The sequence below is a fragment of the Lissotriton helveticus genome, chromosome 12 (genome assembly GCF_964261635.1).
Source record: "Lissotriton helveticus chromosome 12, aLisHel1.1, whole genome shotgun sequence".
Classification (NCBI taxonomy): domain Eukaryota; kingdom Metazoa; phylum Chordata; class Amphibia; order Caudata; family Salamandridae; genus Lissotriton; species Lissotriton helveticus.
In genome coordinates, this window is record NC_136073.1 from 213,567,936 (window position 1) to 213,593,154 (window position 25,219).

Genomic DNA, 25,219 nt, shown 5'->3' on the forward strand with positions numbered 1-25,219 from the left:
CAGTGACTGCCATAATAAGGGGAGGTGGGAGGGAGGATCAGCTAGGAGGTGGGAGCGGACAAATGGGAGAGCGGGGGGCGTGGCCGCAGGGGACGCAATGGCGGGAAAACAGGAGTGAGGAACGGCGAGAGGTACAGAAGGCAAAATGGCCAAAAAGGCAAAAGGGCACAGTAATGGCACAAGAGGGAAGGAGGAAAAACAAAATCAGACAATAAAACAAATAAAAACAAAATACAGAGAACACCAGCAGGAGCAAACCTTCGGCCTACCACTGGCCACCAGGGATGAGGCGCAGGTGGTAGCCTGCGGGTGGAGGAGGGCTTCGAACTCCAGCAGCGGCATCTGGGCTAAGGGCACGGGCACACAGGTGGTGCTGTGCGGCGTGGGGTTCGACCTGCATAAAAGGGTCAAGGGTCGCTCCCTTTGACACTAATAGTCACATAGCATGGCATTGAGACTATTTATTTAAAGTGTTATTTTTGTACTAATGGTAGTCGGAACTTGTATCTGGAAGTGTTTTCATACGCGATAATTAAGAAAAAAAAAGTGTTTTCGTGAAATGAATCATGGTGTCCAGGTTTTCTGGTTTCACTTTGTATAGATCCGCCACTAACTGGGTATCAATGTGTCTTTCCTTACGCTAAGTTGTTTTAATCTTGGTGCACTTTTCAAAATGTAGCCCATACTCGACTGGAAGGTTATTGGATCACTATGCGTGAGCACCAGTTCCATTACACAAGCCAATGCTGAGACTCAAACCAGGGTCCCCAGTTAGTAGCTCTAACTCAATGTCACATCAGAGAAAGGAAATCAGAAGCCAAATGAAAGCTCAGCTCGTTATGAGGTTGAGGTTCCAAGAGGACCGGAGCTCAGCCAGAGTCAGGCTTCAGGTTCAAGCCTGGCTCGAGCTTTCAGTGGCTCATCCACCTCTAAACTTGTGATGAACAAACACTGGCTATGGGGTGAGGGCCCTGGTTGTTGTGTGCTCAATGGGTGACCATGGTGTGACAGGTGCTATGCAAACACTCTCTCTGGTCTGTACTGTTGCAAACCTGTGCTGGCTGTGGTGGAGCACGTTTTGAGCTGCACTGGTTGTGATGCCAATAGCATAGCAAGTGCGCATTGAGTTCTAAAGTGAACAATGAAAATGGGATGATATGGCCTATTTTTGAGAAAAATAACCACTGAGTATGGTGTAGCGGTTGCCCCCAACCTTGAGCCTGATGCCAATTCACCTGCTGCGCTCTGGTGTGTGTTATGGTGCAAGGACACCAGCCGTGGTGTTGGACGGCTGACTGTCACAGGCACTAAGTATTGGCTGATGTACAAGCAGGGGTGCAGGAGCAACTGTTGTAGTAAAATGCTGCTAGTTATTTTATAAGACATGGCTCAGGAGCAATGGCTGTGGTAGAGGATAGCAGTGGTGCGGTACCAGAACATTGACTGTTGTGAATGTCAGAGCCTTGAATGTGGTGTAAAAGTGCTGTTGGTGAAGGGCAAGCATTGGCTGTGGTGCAGGAGTGCCGTGCCTTTGGAGCGCTGTATCAGCTGTAGAAGCGCTGGCTGCAGAGCCTGAGCACTGGCGGTCAGGTAAATAACTGGGTTTCAGCTTTCTGGATCAGCCCCTGAACTGTCTGCTATGAACCCCACAACGAGGTAAGCGAGCTCAGATGTTTGCAGCTGCATGGACCGAGAATCAAAGACATATCTGTGAATCACCTAATTTATCAATAGTGGTCTCCTTAGGCAGGTTATTTCATCAGAAAAAGACAAGCAGGATGACAAGAGAGCGTGCCTGCATTCACAAGCAGCATGCCACCCCCGTGGCAGCAGCACTGACCGTAGCACAACAGCTGGTCTTTTCCGGCTATGGCCGACAAGGAAGGAAAGGAGGCAGAGCTAAAGGTGAAGCAGAGCATGGGGGCAAGAGGATTGGTAAAGGGGCAGGCACCGGCCATTCGGAGGAGTAGGCCGAGAGCAAGCTGCTGAGATTCAAACCCATTTACGAGTGTGCCGTGGGTGCGTGTTTTAAAGATAATTGTTTCTTTGCTTGTAATACATCGAGCTTCACAGACTTCAATTATAAAAAAAGAATAACAGGCGCACACTGACTTCATAACAGTAAAGGATGAGTAACACAAAATAAAAGCAGGCAACAACAAACACGGGCAGGAACTGAAGAAATAAATAGTCCCATAAAACAAACACTTAAAAACGGAAGCGTAAAGGTACCAGTTCTTGGGCGGTGCACCGTGGGAGGAAACAAAACATGATAAGGAGGGACAAAGAGAAAGGATTCCACACTAGCAAGCATTTTAAGGGACAATCAAAAAGACAAATAAAAAGGCAATGGGCGGGCTGTAAGCTCACAGTATGTCTTAAAGAGACAGTGTAAGCGCTGCCTAGGCTTGAACTAAAAAATAGATTATGGTTTTATAAATAAAACAGGACCACAATATCAAAACTCCATCCAGTAGAAGTCGAGATATGAATTTCTACAGATTAAATGCGAAATATAGTGCTTAAAGCCAAGTAGTGCATAAAGAGTTAACTGGTTGCGCTGGACCGGAACAAAGTCAAGAGTTCAGGCTGACAGCGATGGAGCGTGGGCTGGAAACAGGACCCATGCAGACCCACAGAGCAAAAGTAACTTGATACTGGTCGCAACAGCGAGATGCGTTGGTGATCCTCATGCAGGTGAGGTGTTGTGCTTCTTCCTCCTTTGTTTTTCCTGACCCGTGGTTGTTGGCTATAGAACTCTGGGCATTTTACCACTGCTGATCAGTGCTAAAGTGCATATGCTCTCTGTGTAAATTGTTATTGTGATCGGTTATCCATGATTGGCTTATTTGTTTTGCCAGTAGGTCCCTAGTAAAGTGCACTGAGTGTGCCAAGGCTGGTGATTCAAATGCTAAGAGTGGGCTTGCAGCACTGATTGTGCCACCCACATGAGTAGCGCTGAAAAGAGGTCTCAGGCCTGCCACCGCAGTGCCTGTGCGCAGTTTGTTAACTGCCCTGTCGACCTGGCCAGTGTACCCACTTGCCCGGCCTGACCATTTCCTTTCCTTACACATTGGACACCCCTATGGTAGGCCCAAGGTACCCCCTGGGCAGGGTGCAGTGTATGTGAAAGGTAGGATATGCACTAGTGTGAGTAACATGTCCTGATAGTGAAATACTGCCAATTTCGTTTTTCACTATTGAAAGGCTACCTTGCCTGTAGGACAGAATGGGAATGCTGTGTAACATGTTTACCTGCATATCTTCCCATCGGAGCAAGATAGAAAATTTGAGTCTGGTATCCCTGAACTCAGAATTTAATAACACATTTTTTAGTAAAGATGTTTTTTTAAATACTGCGTTTGAAAATAGCACTTTTAGAAAGTGGCTATTTTCTTGTTCAACCTTTCTGTGTGTCTCTGCCTGTTTGTGGATTGACTGTCTGGTTTGAGAGTGACAGGGGCTGGTGTGGCTCCAGGAGTCTGGGTGAGTCAGCACTAGGCTGAATAGACCTATCTGCATTTGGAGTGGTGGGGGGGAGTGGCACATGGGCCTGAATAGGGCTGTGCCTCCCTTCCACAATGCTGGCTCCACCCCCTGCGGTGTGTCTGATGGCCCTGGCCCACACTCACAAAGGAAGAAGATTTGCGCTGGCAGAGTGCCCCCAGAACTGGTTTGGAATGGGTCCAAGACCCCTCACACATAGAGAACAAAGACTTTTAGGGTATAAATGTGAGATCTGAAAAACCTGAAAATAAGACTACTTTGGAATCAAGGAGGAACCTTTCTGAGGAGAAAAGCTGGAGAGCTGAAGGAGAAGTATTGCCCAGGTGTGTCTAGGGTTGGCCTGCAATGCTATTTCACCCAAAGGAAGGAGAAGGACTTTGCTGTGTGCTGTGTACTGAAAAGAAAGTCTCCAAGGGCCTGAGAAGAGCTGGCCTCCTGTTGTGGAAACACAGGGATATATAAGCTTCCAAGACTTCTTCGTGATCAAGAGGAACCTCTGCCAAAGAAGAACAGCTGAAGAGACTGAGGAGAAGTACTGCCCTTGCTGTGTCTCTGGGGTTGGCCTGCATTTTGCTGTTTCTGCGGAGGAGAGGACTAAGGGACTTTGATGTGTGCTGTGTCCCCCTGCTTGAAGAAGGACTTTGCTGTGTGCTGTGTACATCTGAAGAAAAGTCTCCAAGGGCCTGAGAAGAGCTGGCCTCCTGTTTCTGAAGTCCCAGGCAAAAAAGGACTTCACCCCAGCTTCCTTGAACTTCCTTGCTGATAGTTCCAGTCTGCCAGGAGTGCCTGTAACTTTGTGTGTGGCCTTTTTTGCTGTTGGGAGCTGGAAGCGCAACGCAACAAGAGGAAGCCTGTCGCCATTGCAGCTGTTTGCCACTGCAACACGGGAGGAGCGTGCCGCCACCACAGAGGGTGCCATCGGATCACCGGAGAAGTGTCGCAGGGCCACCGCATCGCTGAGGAAGCGGGCCGCTGGTGATCGCCGCCGCAACACCGGAGAAGCATGTGGCAGTCGCCAAGGGTGTCATCGTATCACCGGGGAAGTGTGTCGCAGGGCCTGTTGCGGCTCATAAATCCACTGAGTTTGCCGCACGGCCGTCAGGTGTGCACGCATCGCCTCCAGTAAAGACGCCATTTTGTCATATCGCACACAACACCTTCTCTGCGACCCTTTTGTTTGTTTTGCGTTACATATCCCAGGTACTTTGAGACTAAAGTGTCGCATTTTTCATCTACAAGTTTATTTTTGCAACAACCTTTTTAAAGACATCCTACTGAGTATCTCTATGTTGGATTTTTGTCATTTTGGTATTTGGTTAGTTTAGATAAAGATGTTTTATTTTTCTAACCTGGTGTGGTGTCCATTTGTAGTGCTTTCACTGTGTTACTGTGAGTGTTGGTGCAAATACTTTACACATTGCCTTTGGGATAAGCCTGTCTGCTCGTGCCAACCTACCAAGGGGCTGAGCAGGGGTTATCTAAAGTGTGTATCCCCCTTACCCTGACTAGAAGCAAGGGTCCCTATTTTGACAAAGGTACCTACCTCTGCCAACTAGAGACCCCCATTTCTAACATGATGAGTCTATCTTCTCCACGCAGTGGCAACGATGCATCTGTTCCAAAGAGGTGGTTCTGAGTGCTATGTAGAGGGTCCAAGTGTGATCCGCTGGTCCAGTTACTGCAACAGCATCGATGCGTTGATTCTGCTCTCACAGTGGAGCATGTGTCTGTCCCACTGGAGCAAACCTCTAAGTCCACTTTCAAGGATCGAGGACTGGAGTGGCACCGTACGGCAGGACAGAATTACAAGCAGTGGTGTAAAAAAGGCCCCCGCAGCCTCGGTGGTGCGGGGAGGCCCCAAGCTCCAGGAGGCCCCCTCAGTGCAGTAGCCTGGAGTGACAGCTCCTGAGTCAGGGTGGGGGGCTCAATGTAGTTTGCAGGGGGGCCCCCACAATTTTTGTTACACTAGTGATCACAAGCAGATGAGACCAAGGCTTGGAACAGGAGGGTTCTAAGTCTTTTGTCTCCCTGAGACTTCGGAAACAGGAGGCAAGCCAGCAAGCCCCCAGAGTCACTCTGGGTTCAAGTGATGCAGGCCCAGTCCTTCTCACGCAGAGAAAGCAGCAGGTAGCACGACAACACAACAAGGCAAGAGTTCAGCAAACAGCAAGTCCAGCAGATCCTCTTATTCCTGGCAGAGTGGTCACAGTTCCAGAAGTATACTGATTTGGTAGTGCCAGAGGTCCAGTACTTATACCCAGTGGAGTCTTTGAAGTTGGTGAGACTTCAAAGAAAGCTTTGAAGTGCGCAGTGGCTCTCCCTTTCTGTCTTCGCTCCAGACACACAACAGGGGGTAATTAATCTTTTGTGTGGGGACAGGACACAGCCTTTCCAGGTGCAAGTGCCAACTCCACCCTTCCATCTTGCTCAGGATGGGCCATCTGCATGCAGCTGACCACTCAGGCACACCTACCCTTCCTTTGTGTATGACTGTCTAGAGAGAATGCAGGAAGCCAGCTGTCAACAACTCAAGCCCTGTATTCCAGAGACAGACAGAAGGCACCAAATGGCTAAAGTAAGTAAAGGGCAACTTCCTAAAAGTGGCATTTGCTAAACTGGAATTTAAAATCCAACTTCACCATAGTTTATTTTAAATTGTGATTTCAGTGATACTAAATTTGAAAAGTCTATATCTTAACAATTGGGAATTACAGTTACAAGATCTAATAAAGTAATCTTAATGTTCTCTTATGGGAGAGATAGGCCTTGCAGTAGTGAAAAGCAAAATTGGGAGTTTCACTACCAAGACATGAAAAGTTCAAAATACATCCTGCCTTTTAAATACACTGCATCCTACCTAGTGGGTTATAAACGGCTTACATTAGGGATGACTTGTATGTATTAAATGGGATGGTTAAGGCCTGGCAAGAAGGATTACTTGCCAGGTCGACATGGCAGTGTGAAACTGCACACATAGGCTCTGCAATGGCAGGCCTGAGACATGGTTAAAGGGCTACTTGTGTGTGTGTGTGTCACAATTAGTGCTGCAGGCCCACTGGAAACATTTACTTTACAGGCCCAGTGCATCTTTAGTGCACTTTACTAGGAACTTCTAAGTAAATTAAATATGCCAATTGGAGATGAACCAATAGAGGAGAGAGCACTTGCACTTGCACTTTAGCATTGGTTAGCAGTGGTAAAGTGTGCAGAGTCCGAAAGCCAGCAAAATCTAGGTCAGTAAAATGGAGGGAGGTAGGCAAAAAGTTGAGGGACGACCACACTAAGGCTGCCCGGTCTAACGCATTGCTATTGAGACAATTGATCTTATAAACAAACAAACAAACAAACAAAAGTGAGAGCTAAAACAATTCCCCTCCAGCTCCTTCAATAGGATTACTGTCTCCTGAATTCATCCTCCCTGGGCTATGGAGAGAGGTTTGTAAGGCAATGTGACCAAGTTGTTGATGTATATGTTGACTCAGAAGCAGGACAGAGTTATTTGCCTCAAGGACAACCAAATGCAAGACAGTTAGGTGGGAAAAAACTAACACCAGGGACTAAATGTGGTGCTTAGTAAAGAAATACAGGAGCAAAGGTGTGAAAATGGAAATAGGAAAAGAAGGGAAGGAAGGGAGAGATGAAAATAGAAGTGAGAGACACATATAGCACAGGGAATGGGGGCTGGGAGAGAATAATAGGAAGGGCTGGAGATCACTGGAGCGGAAAGGCCTGGAATTGGAGGGCAGATGGATAGAATAAGGAAATCATTTAATCCCTTCTAATTTAAAAAGGTCCCATCTCCTTAGGGACCCAGGTGCTGGAAGGCGCTTGCAACTCCAGTGATAGGCACACTGCCGGCATTCAGAGCATGTTTTATCCCACTCCTGAGTTGCTTACAGTAAACTTGTCAGTAAGGGCTTGTTTATCTGGTCTTTTTAATTTTAAAACAGGTGTATGTACTCTAAGAGTGCTTCGTCACCACTGAAATGTGTGTGGGCCGTGGGCGAGGCTTTCATTGGTGCAGCAGGTGCAGTGACACCGGAGGCCACTGAACCCATTTCTGCTGTATTTTGTTACCCCAACAGCAGGCGTGGGTGGGGGGTATTTCCTTCCTTGCACAAAGGCCCCTGCCACACTGCGTACGCTATTGTTGGGGGGCTCATGAGTCGATTCTGGCCCCTCTTTATTTGAGCTGCTTGTCAGAGCGGATGGAAGACGGCGGGAGAGAAACGTGAAATGTTCCTAAAAAGGGCTCATGCCATATGGACTTAGAGATAAAAGTGAAACCGGAGCGCTCGGGCAGCCCCCGTGTTTGCCTCGTGAACAGGCATCTCTGTTCCCGACAGAGCCGTGACTCAGCAGCGCGGGAGCGGCTTTTGGAAGCCTTCCCTCTTGTGATATCCGAGAGGCTTAACAACTAATTAAGGTATCTCTGACCTTTTCCTGTTCTCTGGAACACGAGTAGACATTGCTTGAAACTCTTCCACCCGCAATTAGGCATAGATGACGACAAACAACAACACTTTTAATATGAAATTAATATAATCCACAAAACAGAATTTAAGAGACGGCTGGCGCCGAGGGAATTTTTTTTTATGTCAACATGTTTTTATTGTCTTTTTTTTTTTTTTGTCGAAAAAACAGATTCAGAGACAAGCTTAGGTACCATCCTCAAATATGCAGTGACCAACTTACCAACTCATTAGTAGTATGCGAAATAATGTTCTTTAGGAATTTGCATGCAAAATCACGGCACTCAGGGTCCATAAACGGAGGGAAATGGAGCCTACACGTATTTTGATATATATATGGATTCCCATTTGAAGTGGAAGATCATAATTGATTCCAAAAGGTGAGCAATAATTTCTCATGAACACCCTGGGAGCAGTCAATGTTTGATGAGGCCATTCAATTCCAAACCGTGATATGGCCTTACCTGGCAAAGGCTCTCGTTTCACTCATTTATAGAACCCTTTTTAACTTGCAATTTGTAATTCTACCATTGATTAATTTGAAGCATCAGACTGGTGAAAACTTCTAGGTCTTAAATGCCGACTCTGATAAAGCTGATACGGTTAGCTCATGCGAGAACTAGCCCAGTGTGACGGTCAAAGACCATTGGACTGGACTCACAACTCTAAGGGTTGCCGACAATACCGTTTTGCTTTATATCTCATCTTTTTTTTTATTTTTATTTTTACAAATTTTATATAGCGCGAACTTGACCCGAATCAGGTATCAGAGCGCTTTACATAGCACCAGTTGCATTACATGAGGACACGTTCATTTTCGTGAAAGTAAACAATGTTAATCTCTGAACAAAAGGGCTATCTTATTTACAGCTTGAGATTCCTCTAGAATCTAGAGGAACCACCACACCGCACCAATTTAGCCAACAGGATCATCTAGAGTCTAGATTATCCTGTTGGCTAAATTAGTGCGGACAAGCTGTTCCGTTGAAATGCAATGAGGCTGATAATGTGAAGTTTGAGGATTCAACCTTTATATGCAGTGAATTTTGGCTCCTAGTAGGCCGAACCGCTGTACTTAACTAGCTCCTGTGGAGTCCAGTAGTGGCTTGTAGCTCCTCAGGGTTTTGGTGTGGTCATCATGGGATACTTGGAACTATAACAGTGAGGAAACATGTTCTGTACAAATTCTACAGTACACATTTTGCATCATATTCTGTGTACTTGCAGGCATTCAGGGCACCAATGCCCAACTGAGGAATAGTGCCATTGGCTGTGCTTGAAACAGCCCCTATGAGCAACTGCCTGTATTTGCTGATTTGCTGTTGACATTTTTATCACAACAGTAAAGAGTTCTTATTGATTTTATAAAGTTTATGGTTAACCTACTTTAATCTCACAAAACATCAATTTGGTACAGTATTAATTAAATTCTCTCAGGTTCCGCCAGTTTTAAAGGTTAACTTCACCATCTGACACAGCTTTACCTGAATCTTTAAGTTTGCGTTTCATTTTGGCCATTGAGAATCTTTGAGATCCCTCGGGTCTAGAAACAAGAGCCATTGCGGTACAACTAGACCAATCTCCTGATGAAATTGGTCTGTTTGTCCACGCGAAGAACAGACAAAAGAAGCCCAATCTTGCAAAGGAAAAACACCTATGGTATGCAGGACGTGACGACACACAGTGGCCATTTTACGTTTTTTGGGAGGTTTTACATTGTCAGGAATAGATGTCATGTTATTTCCTGCAATGTTACTCTTTATGAGTGCAGATTTGACCAGGAATCTCGGCGATTGTCACACCTTCTCATCAAACGGAGATATTTGCTTTGAGTTTTAGGTGTCTACTTTGTTTCTGAAATCTAGGTGATTGGCATACCATTTTTAAAAAAACATTTTTATATTTTGTGCCAGCTGTGTTTTTAGAGCATCAGTGATTGAAACACCATTTTAAATTATTTGTTTTGTGTGCCAACTGAATTTGTGTCATGGTGATTGGCACACCTTATCACCAGTTGGAGTTGGTCTTATATAGGCCAGTGGTGCTTGTCTATCAGTGATTGACACATTAACAGCAGCAGTGTGACAGTTTGGTGGGCAGTGGCAGTTTGGTAGATATGTACTATGGTAAAACAGCACATTTACAAAAATGTATTTTCTCTTAAGGTCATATGTTTATATGCTGACAATTTAATCTTTTGGTAATTTAAATGTTTACATGAAAATATGTAAAGCAACAAGCAAATAATTTAAAAGTGAAAGTAAATTTAGAATATACAAAGAAAAATATGCGGAACATGATGCCACCACCATTTTTTTTAAGTAATCTAGGGGAACCGACGTTTATGTGGCAGAAGTGGAAGAAGATTGTAGGGAACTATGCAAAGGTATGTGGAACTAACTTAAGCGCAGAACGCAAACACTCTTAATTATTTTATTCTTTAGGTGGTGAAGGACAGGAAGTACTGGAGAATTTGCCAGAACTAAGTGCCTGGTACACAGAGCATTAAATGAATATGAAATATGTATTTTGCAATTAGATCGTCATTATCTGCCATGTGTAAGTACCATTATGGAAAGGTTTTACTTTCGGTTAAGGAAGCAAATGAAAGACGAGTCAATTGAAGATTTTGGGACTGGTCTTAGGCAGTTGGGGGCCAGTTGTGAATTTGGAGGGGCAACAGAGGAAAGAATAAGGGATCAATTTGTTTTAAAAGGTACGGAGGATAAAATAAGAGCAGAATTGTGGTTGAGGGAAAAACCACAGTTGGATGAGGTAATTGTGATTGCTAAACGTGTGGACCATATGGTTAAATGTGTAGATGAATTAAGCATTGTGTCACGATGCCACAGTTCATCAGGACTCCATAGAACAAGAGACTGCCCTACCTGACTATGCCCTGCCCTTCTTCCTCATACAGAACGGCTCCCTTCCGTCTCTTCCGTTTATGGCTGGAGAGGATCCGGGTCCCGTTAACAGAAACCAGGTACAGGATATAAACCCATCCCCCAAGGAGTGTGTCACGTATAGCGTACTCCCTGGACCAATAGATGGCAACAAAACTAAAACTGACTACCCCCAAAGGAGCCTATCGGGGCAGAGACCTGAAGGAAAAAAGCCGGAAGAGAATGCCACCAACAGAACTCACGTGGAGAAATCCCGTTTACAGAAACAGTCTGGTGGGAGGGTGGCTACACCACCCAGGAGCGTGGCTAACAGAGGTACGGGCTCGCCTAAGGGCACTGAGGGGGAGGTTGGATGCAGACGCGACCTAGGAGCTACAATAGAGCACTACCGGCTTGCATAACCCTTCCCCTACACTTGGTGAAGTTGTTTTGGGTTAATGTGCAGAAGCTCCCCTCACTCCCTCCCTAATACAACTTGGGACTCCAGAAACCAGGTATTTATTCAGTTCCTTGTGTTCTTTTCTTTCCCCTGCCTGAGAGATCTGAAGTAAGAAGACTCCCGGGGGTACTTCACATTACAGAACAGCCAGATAGAAGACGCCACAGTTATTCCTTTTTCTTGTGCCTATACAGAGGATGAATAATTTTTTTAATAAAGAAAGCCAAACCAAGGAGAAAACCGTCTCTATCATTTCCCTTCCTGAGCCATCACACAGTGCCAAGAAGAAGTTAAAAGAAAATAATACTAAAGTGGAGGAAATAGTTTGTCAAATTAAAAGTAAGAGCTTCTCCGATTCATAAAATAAAAAATGTATTCATTTTTCAGTAGGCAGAGTTGTTCAAGAAATTAAAAACACCACTTTTCGGTGTAGTAAGATAGGCCATAGGGAAAATGCAAAGTTCTATCCGGCTTTATATGTTATTTGCAATGCGTGTGGGAAGAAATGATTTTTTGCTAAGTGTTGCAAAATTAAAATAAAGAGGGAAGATCAACGAGAAGTTAAAGAGTTTGTGTTTCAGGTGGATGGTGGAAAAACTCAGCATCCATCACATACAGTAAAGATTGAGAGAATTAATATTGAGATAAAGTTTAATTCCTGATCTCATCTGACCATGATTTCCGTGAATACATACGTCAATGTCTTTAAGGGAAAAGTGAAGTTGTGCAAAGTTGATGTTTCGCTGGTGAGCTATGGTGGGGTACCGATAAAAATTTTAGGGTATTTCACAATATGTACTGAACTAGGTGTGAGAATGGTAGCTGGGAAGGTGTATGTTGCCAAAAGAGTCAATGCAGTGCTTGTCTCATCAGTGTTTGTTGGGTGTCATGTTGAATCCGAATGCTGTTCTCAGGTACATGAGGTAGATGACTCATTGGTTGCTTTTGATGAGCAGATCAAAGATGTATGTCAGGATGGTTTGGGATGTCTCAAAGGGTATAAACGTCATATAAATATTCAGTTGATGCTAAAGTAAGAAGGATACCTTTGAGTGAACACGTGGTGTGCAGGAGCTAGAGCGATTGATTGAGATGAGGATCATTGAACTAGTTGAGGCAACGGACAGGTTGGCTCTGATGGTGGTGGCTAAAAACCCAGTGGTGCGATTCACATGTGCATTGACTTATGTGCACTCAATGGAGAGATAATTGTGGATAGGTTTCCCTTGGCCAATATTGTCGAGATTATTTTCTACGTTAGCAGGTGCCAAATATTTCACCACTTTGGATCTAACATCCACTTACCATCAAGTGCAGTCAAATGAATCCTCCAGGAGATGACTGAGTTTATCAAACCTGTAAGAACATTTAAAATTTTTAAGAATGCAATTTAGCTTAGTCTCTGTGGCCTCGGTGTTCCAAAGGATAATGCCTAATGTGCTAAAAGGGGTCACAGGTGTGAAATGCTATCAGGATGATCTATTAATTTATGGTAGCATACAAAAGGAACATGATTCTAGTGTGTGTACAGTTTTGCAGAGGTTGAGAAAGGCAGGATTAACCTTGAGAAAGGACAAGTGCAAGTTTTAATCAGAAGAAGTCAATTATCTGTCATGTCATTGTATTACAGGACAAGGTGTCTTTCCAAAAAAAGAGTTAGTGGACACAATTGTAAAGTTAAAGGAACCCAATAACAAGGGGTAGCTAGTATCCTTTTTTGGGAATTATGGAATAGTACTGCAAATGTATACCAGGTTAACGAGGTTGATGCAACACTGCCTTGAAAGATTTTACAAACTGAATACGCTCTCTCATGGCCAGACCAAGATTGCTATGGGTCAGGTCTAGAATCGTCGAGGACATTAAGTGAAGTCTCTAAATTCAGTGGTCAACATTTACAAAACTATACGGTCCTGAAGATGGTCTCATGTATGAAAAAATAGAGACCGAAACATCGACCAGCGCCTTTTCCTTCCCCAATTTGTTTTTTATTCTTTTCAAGAGGAAAGGTGTCCACAATTGTCACAGCGAAGGCTCCAAATTTATAATGTCATCTTCCTGTTGCATTGTCTGTATAATTTTACAAATAGTACCCTAATTTGACTATGATAAAAGTGAATACTTTTCTATATACACCCATTTTTGCTCCTTATTTGCTTTGTATGTTTTAACATTGATGATTTGGATCATATATGTTGAATGTATTTACTTTGTGATTACTGAAGACTACTAAATTGAGGTATCAAACAGTCGGAATCAACCACCACTTAAGGCAATAATTTATTTGACCATACAATTTAACTATATAAATAATTGAAACACTAGAATAAATCCCTTGAAGTCACTCTCACCATATCATTTATTTTGCCCAAGCCCTCAAGGGTTGTTTGGGTCGCCCACTCTCTCCTTTTTTTAATATAGATTATAATTAAGGTTCCCTGTGTTCCGTTTTTACTGATTTTTACAGAAATATCTCTATTTATTTTTAAATCTGCATAAATACGGAAATTGGGTTGCTTTTCGAGTAATTCTAAATACTGTCTGCCATGACTTCCAGTCCAGTAGATGTGTGGGTTGATAGGTGAGGGGGTTAAAAAAGAAAGGAATGTTAGTTAAGAGGTTTTAACAGCAGTAGATATGTACAAGGTTGATAATGAAATTTGCATACTTCATATAAGTGCACTGATTTATCTTCTGCAGGTGTTAACAGCACTGAAACCCGACAGACATTCAAGTATGAGTGCAAATGTGGAAATATACTAATTTCAGCTTCAATTTTTCACAAAACCCAAAATAAATATGGATAAATACAGATACAATTTGAAAAAAAAATATGGATAAAAACAGATGGAAATGGCAAAATAATAAATGCCATAAAACCGGGAGCTCATGTCTTATCATTTATCTTTTAAACTAGCAGCCCGTCCCGACGTTGTCCGGGTATGAATTGCTGCCGGTCAGTAGTATATTGTTTTGTAGGATTTCGTTTAGATAGCATTTCTTATCTGTGACAGGCCTGTGAAACGCTCCGATTCACAGTGCACTGCTGATGCACTTAAGAGTGCGCGTTCAGTAGTGTGTGAACTTGAGTTTCTCTACTTTATTTTTCCTTGCAATATTATATAGCGCGTACTCGACAACATGGCATGAGCACAATTTGCATTACAGAAGAACACATTAATTTGTGGTAGGCACGGGGAGACAAAGCGATTTGCCGGGAATCACAGGATGTTGAGCTGATGCCGAGATTCGAACGTAGCTCCGCAGCTCTAAAGTTCGCAATTCTAGAACTTGTGGTGGGAGGTGTGTCTAAAAGTGTATGTCGGTGCTGGCCATCAATGAGAGAGACCTGTGCATTTTTCAAATGGGTGGTGAAAAAATATGAGTATGTTGCTGGAGATGTGGGCCGCCGTGCCACCAATGTACTTACCGGGGGAGGGTAAACACCCATTATTCCGCAACTTTCTTTCCGCATACCATCACTCCGCATACTTTCATTACGAAAGTACCATGACTCCCCAATGCCATTATAAAGCATGGCATTACATTTTATATGCTTTTACCACGCATACATTTACAACGAAATTCGTTGTAAATGCATGAATGGTAAAAGCATGTTTTTTTTAATGTTTGGATAAGGTAAGTATGGGTATAGGGGTATATGTTTTGGGGTACTGAGGTATATGTTTTGGGGTGTTTGGGTATTTCCAGGGTTTAGATATAGTTTTGGGTTATGGGTACAGGGGTCGTTTTAGGGTTTAGGGATAGGTATGGGTTTTGGGGTACAGGGGTATTTTTAGGGTTCAGGGTAGGTTTCGGTTTTGGGGTACAGGGGTATTTTAAGGGTTCAGGGCTAGGTTTGGATTTTGGGGTACAGGGGTATTTTTAGGGTTCAGGGCTAGGCTTGGGTTTTGGGGTACAGGGGTATTTTAGGGTTCAGGGGTAGGTTTGGGTTTTGGGGTACAGGGTTATTTTTAGGGTTCAGGGGTAGGTTTGGGTTTCGGGGTACAGGGGTATTTTAAGGGTTCAGGACTAGGTTTGGGTTTTGGGGTACAGGGGTATTTTAGGGTTCAGGGGTAGGTTTGGGTTTTGGGGTACAGTGATATTTTTAGGGTTCAGGGCTAGGTTTGGATTTTGGGGTACAGCTGTATTTTTAGGGTTTTGGGGTAGGTTTGGGTTTTGAGGTACAAGGGTATTTATAGGGTTCAGGACTAGGTTTGGGTTTGGGGTACAGGGGTATTTTTAAGGTTTAGGGATAGGTTTGGGTTTTGGGGTACAGGGTATATTCATAGGGTTAAGATGGGTTAGTGTTGGTGTTGGGGTATTTTTAAGGAGTAAGGGTGGGTTATGATTGTGGGGTGCAGGGGTATTTAAAGGGAGCAGGGTGGGATTAGCATACGATATGAGACATGGCATGAAGGGCGGAATGTACCACATGCCCCCAGCGTTTGTCACGCCCCCAGCACACGCCCACAGAACAACGCAGACACGCCCACAAGGGACTACTTTGCTGGCACGGTTCTTTTACCTTTTAAATGTATATGGTGGGCGTCTGCATAGCCTATGTCCTTCTGCTGCAACTGCCCTTTCCAACAATGTATTGGGTGTTGTGATTGGTGCTGTGGTTCCTGAGATTACCCGCCTCAAAGGTTTGGGCTCTCTCTATTATATTAGTATGGATATGATATTTATTTATAGTAGTTTTCTGGGACTATCCTTGTTCTTATAACAGTCAAGTTCACTAAATACGTTTGTTGCTGTTTGAAAAAGGGGGAGAAGTGGGACATGACATAGTTGAATGGAAGGTTCTATTAGAACTAAAAGGATGTTGTTGACATTCCATGATGGTCAGTTGTCACTGGACTGTTGAATGGATGTGGTGAATAAACTACACCTGAAGGACATACAAAGTGAATAGTGTATTATTTATGTGTGCTGAACACCATAGTCACAAGATACAGAGGTTTTAATATCGCCTTAGAGTCCGACATAGCAGCCTCTACAGGCCATTAAAGGCCCGCTCCTGTGTTAAAACCTTTAACAAGGGAGCAGGCCTTTAATGGCCGGTAGAGCCCTCTACAGATGGCTTTAAGGCTATAAGAACAATCTGCCCCTAGAGGGCTTAATGTACTAATTTGTAAAAGAAAGGCCTCACTGAGCCTGAGGGGATCTGAAATCCACTCAGGCTCTGTGAGGCCTTTGTTCACAGCAACAGCTTTGAACAAACATTGGACTGTTGATGCTTCCAGCCTCTACCAGCTATTAAAAGCCTGGAGAACTCCATGGTCTTCAATGGAGCGCTCAATATTCCAATGTTCTAATTTAGAAATAGACAGTTCTTGAAATTTAAATACTTTACTATCTGATCCATGGGGGCTGGCAATTCACTAATAATAGCTGGGGCCAAGAATAAGAAAGCATGCTCCCGTCTATATACCTGAGATAGGCCATTTGCAGTCATCATTCTATGAATGCATTTACCTGGTTATAACCTTTTGACACCTCTTCAGACAACTTTGGCCTTAAGTTCTTCCCAGAAAATACTTACGACATTTTGGGTAATAACTAATCAAAGTAGAAAGTTTGAAATTTCCTTTTTGGAAGTGTCTGTCAAATTGGACCATCCCCTTGCGTAAATACTGTGCAAAATCAATCCTTTACAAACATAGACCCAACTGCCAATTTTACTTGCAATAGTTTTTCCAGCTGCTTTGGGAAAAGCCTAGAAAATATATCTCCAGTTCCCCTCAAACTATTTCTCCTGGAGGATGGGCTAGAGAGAATAATGTATAATTACGTTAGCGTCACTAGAGTGTTACCCAAATATAGAGTACATTTTCTGAAAGCTGATGCGGACACACAACACCTCATTGTGAGTGGCCTCTTAATTCCAATGGATTGGCGTTATGATATCCAAGGGAGCAAAATAGATCTGTTCACTTTCACCCAGAGTTCTCAACTGTTAAAAGCAGCCAAAACCTCCAGATGAATCTACTGGGAGAAATTACTGGGAAATCAGACCTGAAATTATGGTATTCCCTCCGCAATTCCTCATTCCCAGAAGGACAAGAGGACCCAGGCGGTGAAATGCATCCGCTGGTAACTCCTGCCTCTTGGGGTTACCAATACCTTCAGGACCTGTAACTCCAGGGGGCAGAGTTACCAAGGGTATTTATTATGGGGCATCTCAGAATGATGGCCACAGTCTGAAAAAGCCAAGAGCACATAGTTCTTAAACCAATGTATGGCCCTCTTTGTTGTAACAAAACCACCTGCATTGCTTGATATCGGCTTAACTATTTACAAACTTAGGCAAATACAACATCATTTTCAAAAAAAATTGAGCTGGCATGCAGGATTCATGCAAAGATGAGAAATTAGGTAACTTTGACTAATGTACACACCTCGATCAGTCTGATGTCGGCAGGGATTCGGTCTCCGACTGATAGACACACAACATCTCCAGGGACTAGCTCTCGGGCTAAAAGGTGCTGAAACTTTCCTTCTCGTATACTAGAATTTGTGAGACAAAAATCAAAGATTATTGGCAAATAATGCTAACCAGAAGAAGGTGCAAGCTGGGGATGACACCACTGAAGTGCTTTGGTTGGTGAAGCTTTTGGATAATATACTTATACAACAAGAAAGAGCAGGGAGTATGAAATAAGTAAGATGGAAGAAGTACTAGGACATGTAGAGTGAGATAGAATAAAACACATGTGGTATTCTTTAAGTGTATTTATCATTAGTATATCACTTTAGAACATTTCTGATACATTTATGTGCCAGGTAGTCTCACTGGGTTGTATTGGGTCACCTAATTCGGTCTGTGTTGGGGCTGAATCCCAATGTCAGCTGATTCTGTCTCCTTGTTGCAGCAACTCTTCCTCTTCTCTTGAATAAGCCTTCATTCAAGACTCAGCAGCATCTCTTTCATCAAAGCAACTTCACAACTCAAAACAATTACAGCAAATACCTCTGTGAGAAAAGGAGCCTCTTAAAAATTACACCTCAAACACATCCCTTACTGATTGTTCAACTGCTATACTTCAGATATTCTTGCCAAGCACCAATACACGTAGTATGCCACTAAACAAGCATTAACATATACTCAGAAGAGACCAAAGGAGGAAGGGAATTAGGGAGATAGGCTTGGTATGCAGTGCAAAGAAAGAAGGAGGGTACAAGAGACAAGAAAGTTACAAAGAGGAAGGTTATTTGGAAATCGTAGTAAAGAGAAAAGTGGGAAAGGCACATTAATGCAAAGCGTGAATTAAATGAAAAGGAAAGTAGAGAGGACTAAAGGGTTGCTACAAAGTAGTTATGAACAGAGGGCTTGTTTCACAAAGGTAAACTTACAAGTTTGTGTAAGCTTATAATTGTTGGCTATTCACAAAGGTATTTTACAAGTGGTATTTTTATGATGTTTATCTTTTTGAGTCAGGCCCACAGTATTTATTCCATAAAAGCGCGTTAGGTATGAGGAAACATTAAACAGGAAGGAATAAACATGTATTAATGTAGGTATCTCTTCAAAGTATGAGTTTTGAAGACAAGGGGGAAAGGCCACTGTTACTGAAAGTAACCAGCTGTATTAAAAAAAACACAGGAGGAACAATACATGCTTTTAAACAGTCCACGTCCTACACTGTATCCTGGAAAGAAAGATATGCCAATAATCTGTGTATATGTCAAACTTCAAAAGACACTGTGTTATTTAATGTCTTTCATTTGTTTGCATTAGCTTTGCATAGTGATGTACAGTTCAGTCCATAAAAAGTTGGTTTCCAAAGGCTTTCCCATGCTAGAAAACGTAGAGCAAATACAGATGTAATTTCAAGGTGTGAGGATAATCCATCTCTTTGTTATACGCCCTATTTACTTGCCCTAGACATCTAGCGTTTGACTTGTGGAGCCTGCTGACCATGTTCCTGATACACGTGGGTTTCCCTAAAAAATATGAAACCTTTTTTTGCTAAAAAAAAAAAAGTCAAATCAACAGTAATTGTGCAATATCGTTTTGAGCACTTGCATAATGGTCAATCATGGGGTACGAATTACATTATTCCCACTTGTGCATAAACACTACAAACTAAGGGTGTAATTACGATGCCAGTTGGACCGACCCACCGACTGCTGTCTACGCGAGCCCTTTCCGACCACCGCGGCCTGGTGGAGCTCCCCCCTGTTATTACGATGCAACCGCCACTACCACGGTGGTCGCAGCTATGGCACAGCAAATATGCCTGACTAGGTTACTGCAAATGTGTACAAGACTCACAGATAACATGTGATATGTGCACACATGCATAACATATGTGGGGATATGCCTTGTGCACCCCGTACCCCGTTGCTGGAGTGTGGCACAATGTCCACAATCCAGTCATATGGGATACATACCACAAAAGGATGTACCTGGATTCCGGCGCCCACAGGATCGTTCTCATTGGGCTTCAGCTTCAGCTTCCGAGGTGTAGAAGGGACCTAGAGGAAAGGATCCACGGCAGAGACTGCCGGAGAGAAGCGGATTAGGGTGAGTATGCACCCCAAATCCTTTGTTTCTGACGACTTGAGGCAGCCAGTCGGACCGCCGAGGTTGGGTCATTGGAAACTCACATCTTAATCCGTAGGCGGTCGCAGATCCTTGTCCAGCCCTATGGAAGCAGTTTATCTCAGACCCCCATCTCTGCGGTCGGAGAAAATCTATTGGAGTCGTCAGTCTTTCAATGGTCGGTCGATGTAAAGGAGGATGTATTTCTGCTTGCTTTCATTAAGACCAGAGGCACTGGAACAATTGTCAGACTAAGGGTGTTGCTATCAATGTGACGTCAGGAAAGTCATAATGGTAGTGAAAAATCCAAAAGTTACACAAAGTGTAGCAAACGAGCCCCACCCATTCTGCAGGAGACTGGCAGGGGAGCATTATGTTCCCAGTGGTTCATTTTAGAGCACATTGCCTCAAATAGAAGACTAAATCGTGGTGTGCTAGGCTGTTGCCTTTTACAGAAAGAATATATATTTTTCATTAAAATGAACACTAAATCTGCATCATCCAATCAGCTTTACTGGTAAACCTAAGTGGCTTACAAATGAGAGCACGGATTTCTGCACAGTTTTATCATTTGTGGATCACACAAGTAAAGTGTATTGGCTTGTTTTGATCCTATTACAATGTTTGGTTCCATCATGGTTCAGAATTGGAAAAACAACGTGCCTCATTTGAATTTTTCTTGCCACTCGTTTTTAAATATTTGTTAAAGTTCATTTCTGCAGGCTCACCTCTTGTTGTTTTTTGTTCTTTTCCTTTACTTGCCCATGGCTTTTGTCATGTTGCTTATGATGATTTAGGTTTCTGACTATTATGCTTTCTGGTGTTATCACTATGTTGCATTATTTTTGTAGAGATGTAAATCAATATTAAAATAATTTGAGTCCTCTTTATTGGTGGTCATTCCTCTTCCAACGACCTGCAAAGGTGCCTTGGGGGTGCTGTAGCTGCTCCCGAAACCACTACTTACTGGTCCCATGATTAAGACCCATAGCAAATTTCATAGCCTACCACCAGTGGATCCTGCATGTTTTGTGGCTGTTTCGCAGTGGCCAGATGTGGCGTACAGTTACGCTTGACACATCATAGTAAACAATAGGGTGTTGGATAAGGTCCTCCAATATGCAACAGTCAGAGACCTGTGTAGCGCTAATACTGCCAGGTAAGTTGCCTGCACATAAATAGGTATCCATTTTCTAAACAACATGTCCACCTTCACATTTTTTTCTTGCAACACCAAGGAGGAGGTAGCTTGAGCTCAGCCTAAACTTTTTGTAGCAGAAATAAAAACATCTCATTCTAGGTTTTGTCTTGGTTTTCAAACAACTTATGTAGCCTTTATGTTGAAAAGCCTCCGTCCTTGCTGGGTACCACCCCTCGTATTGTAACATTAATTATAACATTGGAATATTGGGAGCGCCACTGAAAACAATAGAGTAGAAGCCCGGAGCTGCACCATTCCAATGTTTGTTCACAGCTGTTGCTGTGAACAAAAGGCCTTACGGGGTCTTCGGCTTGGGGCTTTAATGCTGGAGCGGGCGTTTAATGGCTGATAGAGCCTGCTACAGTGGGCTCTAAGGCTATAATGAAAGTGCACTCGTGCAGCTTTCCTTCACATGTTAACCTCATCACTGCAGCGCGAATTCCGCCGCAGTGCTGACATTCGGATCGCCGGCGTGGTCATGACGGCTCCCGGCCGTCATCAGCACACGCCCACCAGGACTCATACGGCCGGGAGCCTTCATGAGCATGGAACAGGTTAAAAAAGGCAGGGACGGTTATTGGAGCTGTTGATAGAGCTCTAAAGGCTTATATTTGGATTCTACAAGCACATTGGCCGCAAATATATGCATTTTAAACTGTAAGTGTAAACTTGAGGAGAATGAGACAAAATCAGTTGAGGTATTAAAGGTTTTCAGGGCCCTGCACATGTGCTCCAAATGTATTTATAGGCTTTGAAGCAAGCCTGAATGAACTGTTTTAATGAAGAGACAGCTAACACAGCTAATACCAGTAGATACAGTCAAATGCTGGAGCGCTTGTCTTTTTTCTTTGCCGGTAGGAATTTTATTTTAAACTTGCAAATGGTTGCTGTCACAAAGTTTTCAACCTGGATCCTGCAAAACGTCTAACATGCTTGGCTTCAAGCTCTGTTTTACACAGGAAAGTATGTGGGTTTAAAACCAGTGCTTAATTTGAGCTGGTGCTTTCTGGTGCTCCGCACCAGTACCTTATTCTCAGCACCGGGGCTATGACAGTCTACCACATGGTGGCGCTGTCCGCCTAATTTCGGTATTAACACAACAAAAGCGGTTTATTTGTTCCATTTACCTTAACAATGACTAATACCTGCCTCCCAAGCCATTCTTCTGGCTTTGGGGGCATGGAATAGTCTAACTTGTCACGCTTGTAGGAGCGTGAAGGTTAGTAGCTTAATATGTACTGTACTGTCATTAGCAGTGCTGGCATGGGTCATGTAAGGTGCAAGGTGCAAGCTGCAGCGACCTCCCGACGAGAGCCCCAGGACTTATCCTTTTACAAATTAAGCTGGAAAGTGGTATGGCTTCTTTGTATCTGATATACTGACTGAGGCTGCCAGTAATTCCCACTGAGAAGGCTGAAAGAATTCATGTACGCAAAAAACAGTCACGTTTAAATGATCTTGTGTTCCCTTCCTTACCAATTGCATTCTGGAGGAACCAGTTTGTTGAGCTCTTCCAAAGACTTTTCTGAACGATATTCCTAAAGAAAACACAGAAAACAATGAAGTGCAACTATGTAATTCACTGTCTATGAAGTAAATACTTTTCAGGTGTTTAAAATAACAATTACAAGTTTAAAAAGACAACACATGTACCTACAAACACACATCACCACTAATAGCTCATAAAAACAAGCATTGCCAAAGCCAATAGGTCTCGCCTATACTAGAGCTATTTGCTTTGGCACTGAGTTTTTGCTATGTTGTACACCAGCGTTGCTGCTATTCTGCATGGCTAAAAGTTAGTGGAACGGAGTGTCCTAGAGTGGAGCGGGGGGAGTAGAGTGTCAAAGACTGGATTTGTTGGAGTAGAGTGGAGGGAGTAGGGTGTCAGAGTCGGGTAGAGGGGATTAGAATTCAGTGGTTCAGTGGCGGAGTGTCAGAGTGCAGTGTCGAAGAGTAGAGTGGCGTAGAGTGCAGTGGCGTAGAGTGGAATAGGGTGGAGTGGGTTAGAGTGGATTAAGGCAGTGTGAGGGGTTGGATTGTTGTAGATTCAGGTGGATTGGATTGGGGTAGAGTGGGTTGGATGGGGTGGGTTGGAGTAGGGTGGATTGAAGTGGGTGGACAGGATGGTGTGGAATGGAGTGGGGTGGATTGAAATGGGGTGAGGCGGATTGAATTGGGGTGGACTGGAATGGGTGGATTAGATTGGTCTGGGGTGGATAGGAGTGGAGAGAGGTGGATTGGATTAGAGTGGGTGTAGTGGAGTGGAGGGGGTGGATTGGATTGGGGTGGATTGGATTGAAGTGGGGTGGAGTGGGTTGAAGTGGGTGGACTGGACTGCAATGGGGTGGATTGGAGTGTGGGGGCTGGATGGATTGGATTCAGTGGGGTGGATGAACTGGGGTTGGGTGGATTGGAATAGAGTGGGGTAGATGGAACTTCAGTGGAGTAAGGTGGATTGGATGGGTAGGACGGGTTAGATTGGAGTGAGGTAGATTGAAATGAGGTGTGGTGGATTGGATTGGGGCGGGTGGACTTGGGTGGGTCAGTTTTTTTGGCATGGAGTGAGGCGAATTGGATTCGATTGGATTGCAGTGGGGTGGATTGGATTAGACTGAGGTGGATTGGATTGAGTGAGGTGGATTGGTTTGAGTGAGGTGGATTGGATCGAGATTAATTGGATTAGAGTGAGGTGGATTGGATTGAGTGGGATGGATTGGATTGAGTGGGGTGGATTGGATTGAGTGGGGTGGATTGGATAGGAATGGATTGTATTGGGATGGATTGTATTGGGATGGGTTGGATTGGATTGGGATGGATTGGATTGGGGTGGGGAGGATTGAAGGGTGGCGGACTGGAGTGGAGCGGATTGTTTTGTATTGGAGTAGGGCACATTGTTTTAGATTGGAGTGGGCCAGATTGTTTTTTATTGGAGTGGGCCAGATTGTTTTGGATTGGAGTGGAACAGATTGTTCTTGATTGAGTGGGGCAGATTGTTTTGGATTGGCGTGGGGTGGATTGTTTTGGATTAGAGTGGGGCTGATTGGTGTGGGGAAGATTGGAGTGGGCATATTGTTTTAGATTAGAGTGAGGCAGATTGTTTTGGATTGGAATGGGGCAGATTGTTTTGGAGTGAGTGGGGCAGATTCTTTTGGATTAGTTTGGGAGAGATTGTTTTGGCTTAGAGCGGGGTATATTGGTGTGGGGTGGATTGTTTTGGATTGAGTGAGGCAGATTCTTTTGGATTGGACTATTATTTATTTATTTTATCCATTTATAGAGCGCCTGGTTACACCAATGGTGTGTCCCCACGCCGAGACTCAGAACAATGGACTAAGGAGAGAGAAGTCAAGTCAAGTCAAGTCAAAAACCACTTTATTCGATTTTGTTAAAAATCATAAAAGCATACTACAACAATATAAAATCATTCCAATATAAAATCATTCCAATTACACATTTTACAATTTCATGTAATGCAATGTAGTTAAAAACACATTTTATAAAAATTCCATATTGTACAAATCAATTTTAAAAAGGTCTTAAAAACTTATGTGCAAGAGAGCCAGAAATGTTTTAAATCATCCCAGTCCCCGTTATTGAGCTTGTGCTTTCCTCCTCCTAATTCGAACTGCAGCCACAAGATAATTTGCCACACTAAACATTACTAAGGGAGAATCAAGCATTTGTAAGAACAAAAAAGCGGGTTTTGCTTGCAGGAACGCTTTCTCCTTCAATAAGGGTAACAAATACTTTCTCCTTGGAACTTGATAAAAAGGGCAAAACAACACAAGATGTATGTTGTCTTGTATGGAAAAATTATCACATTCACATACTGGTGCATCCTCAAGTTTGCACCAACCCTGTCTATCACAGAGTACCAAATATATCTGGTTGAACCTAAACTTAACCAGGAGCCATCTATGAAATGGGATATTAACTAAAGCAAGGTACGGTTGGATGGCAATACATGTAAGAGTCATAAAATGTGCTCTGACCGTAGGTTTTACTAACTGGAGTTGTTCTCTCTCCAAAGACTTAAGTCTGCAAAAGTTCTCTTTGACCCAAGCTAGGTCAGCTTTTTTTAAACCAAGCGGGGAGGAGAAAATCTCCGGGCGTCCAAGTTCTTTCGAGCACTTATTAATG

At 43.5% G+C, this 25,219-nt stretch overlaps 1 protein-coding gene across 1 annotated transcript in view; it reads right to left on the reverse strand.

Moving 5' to 3' along the window:
- The window catches only part of ATP2C2 (ATPase secretory pathway Ca2+ transporting 2), a 371,780-nt gene that overhangs the window by 135,165 nt on the left and 211,396 nt on the right, over window positions 1-25,219 (reverse strand). The window contains exons 6-7 of the mRNA XM_078670787.1: window positions 22,553-22,614; window positions 17,729-17,837 (exon numbers count right to left, since the gene is read on the reverse strand). Coding sequence (XP_078526913.1) covers window positions 17,729-17,837; window positions 22,553-22,614 — 171 coding nt within the window. The remainder of the gene's footprint in view (window positions 1-17,728; window positions 17,838-22,552; window positions 22,615-25,219) is intronic.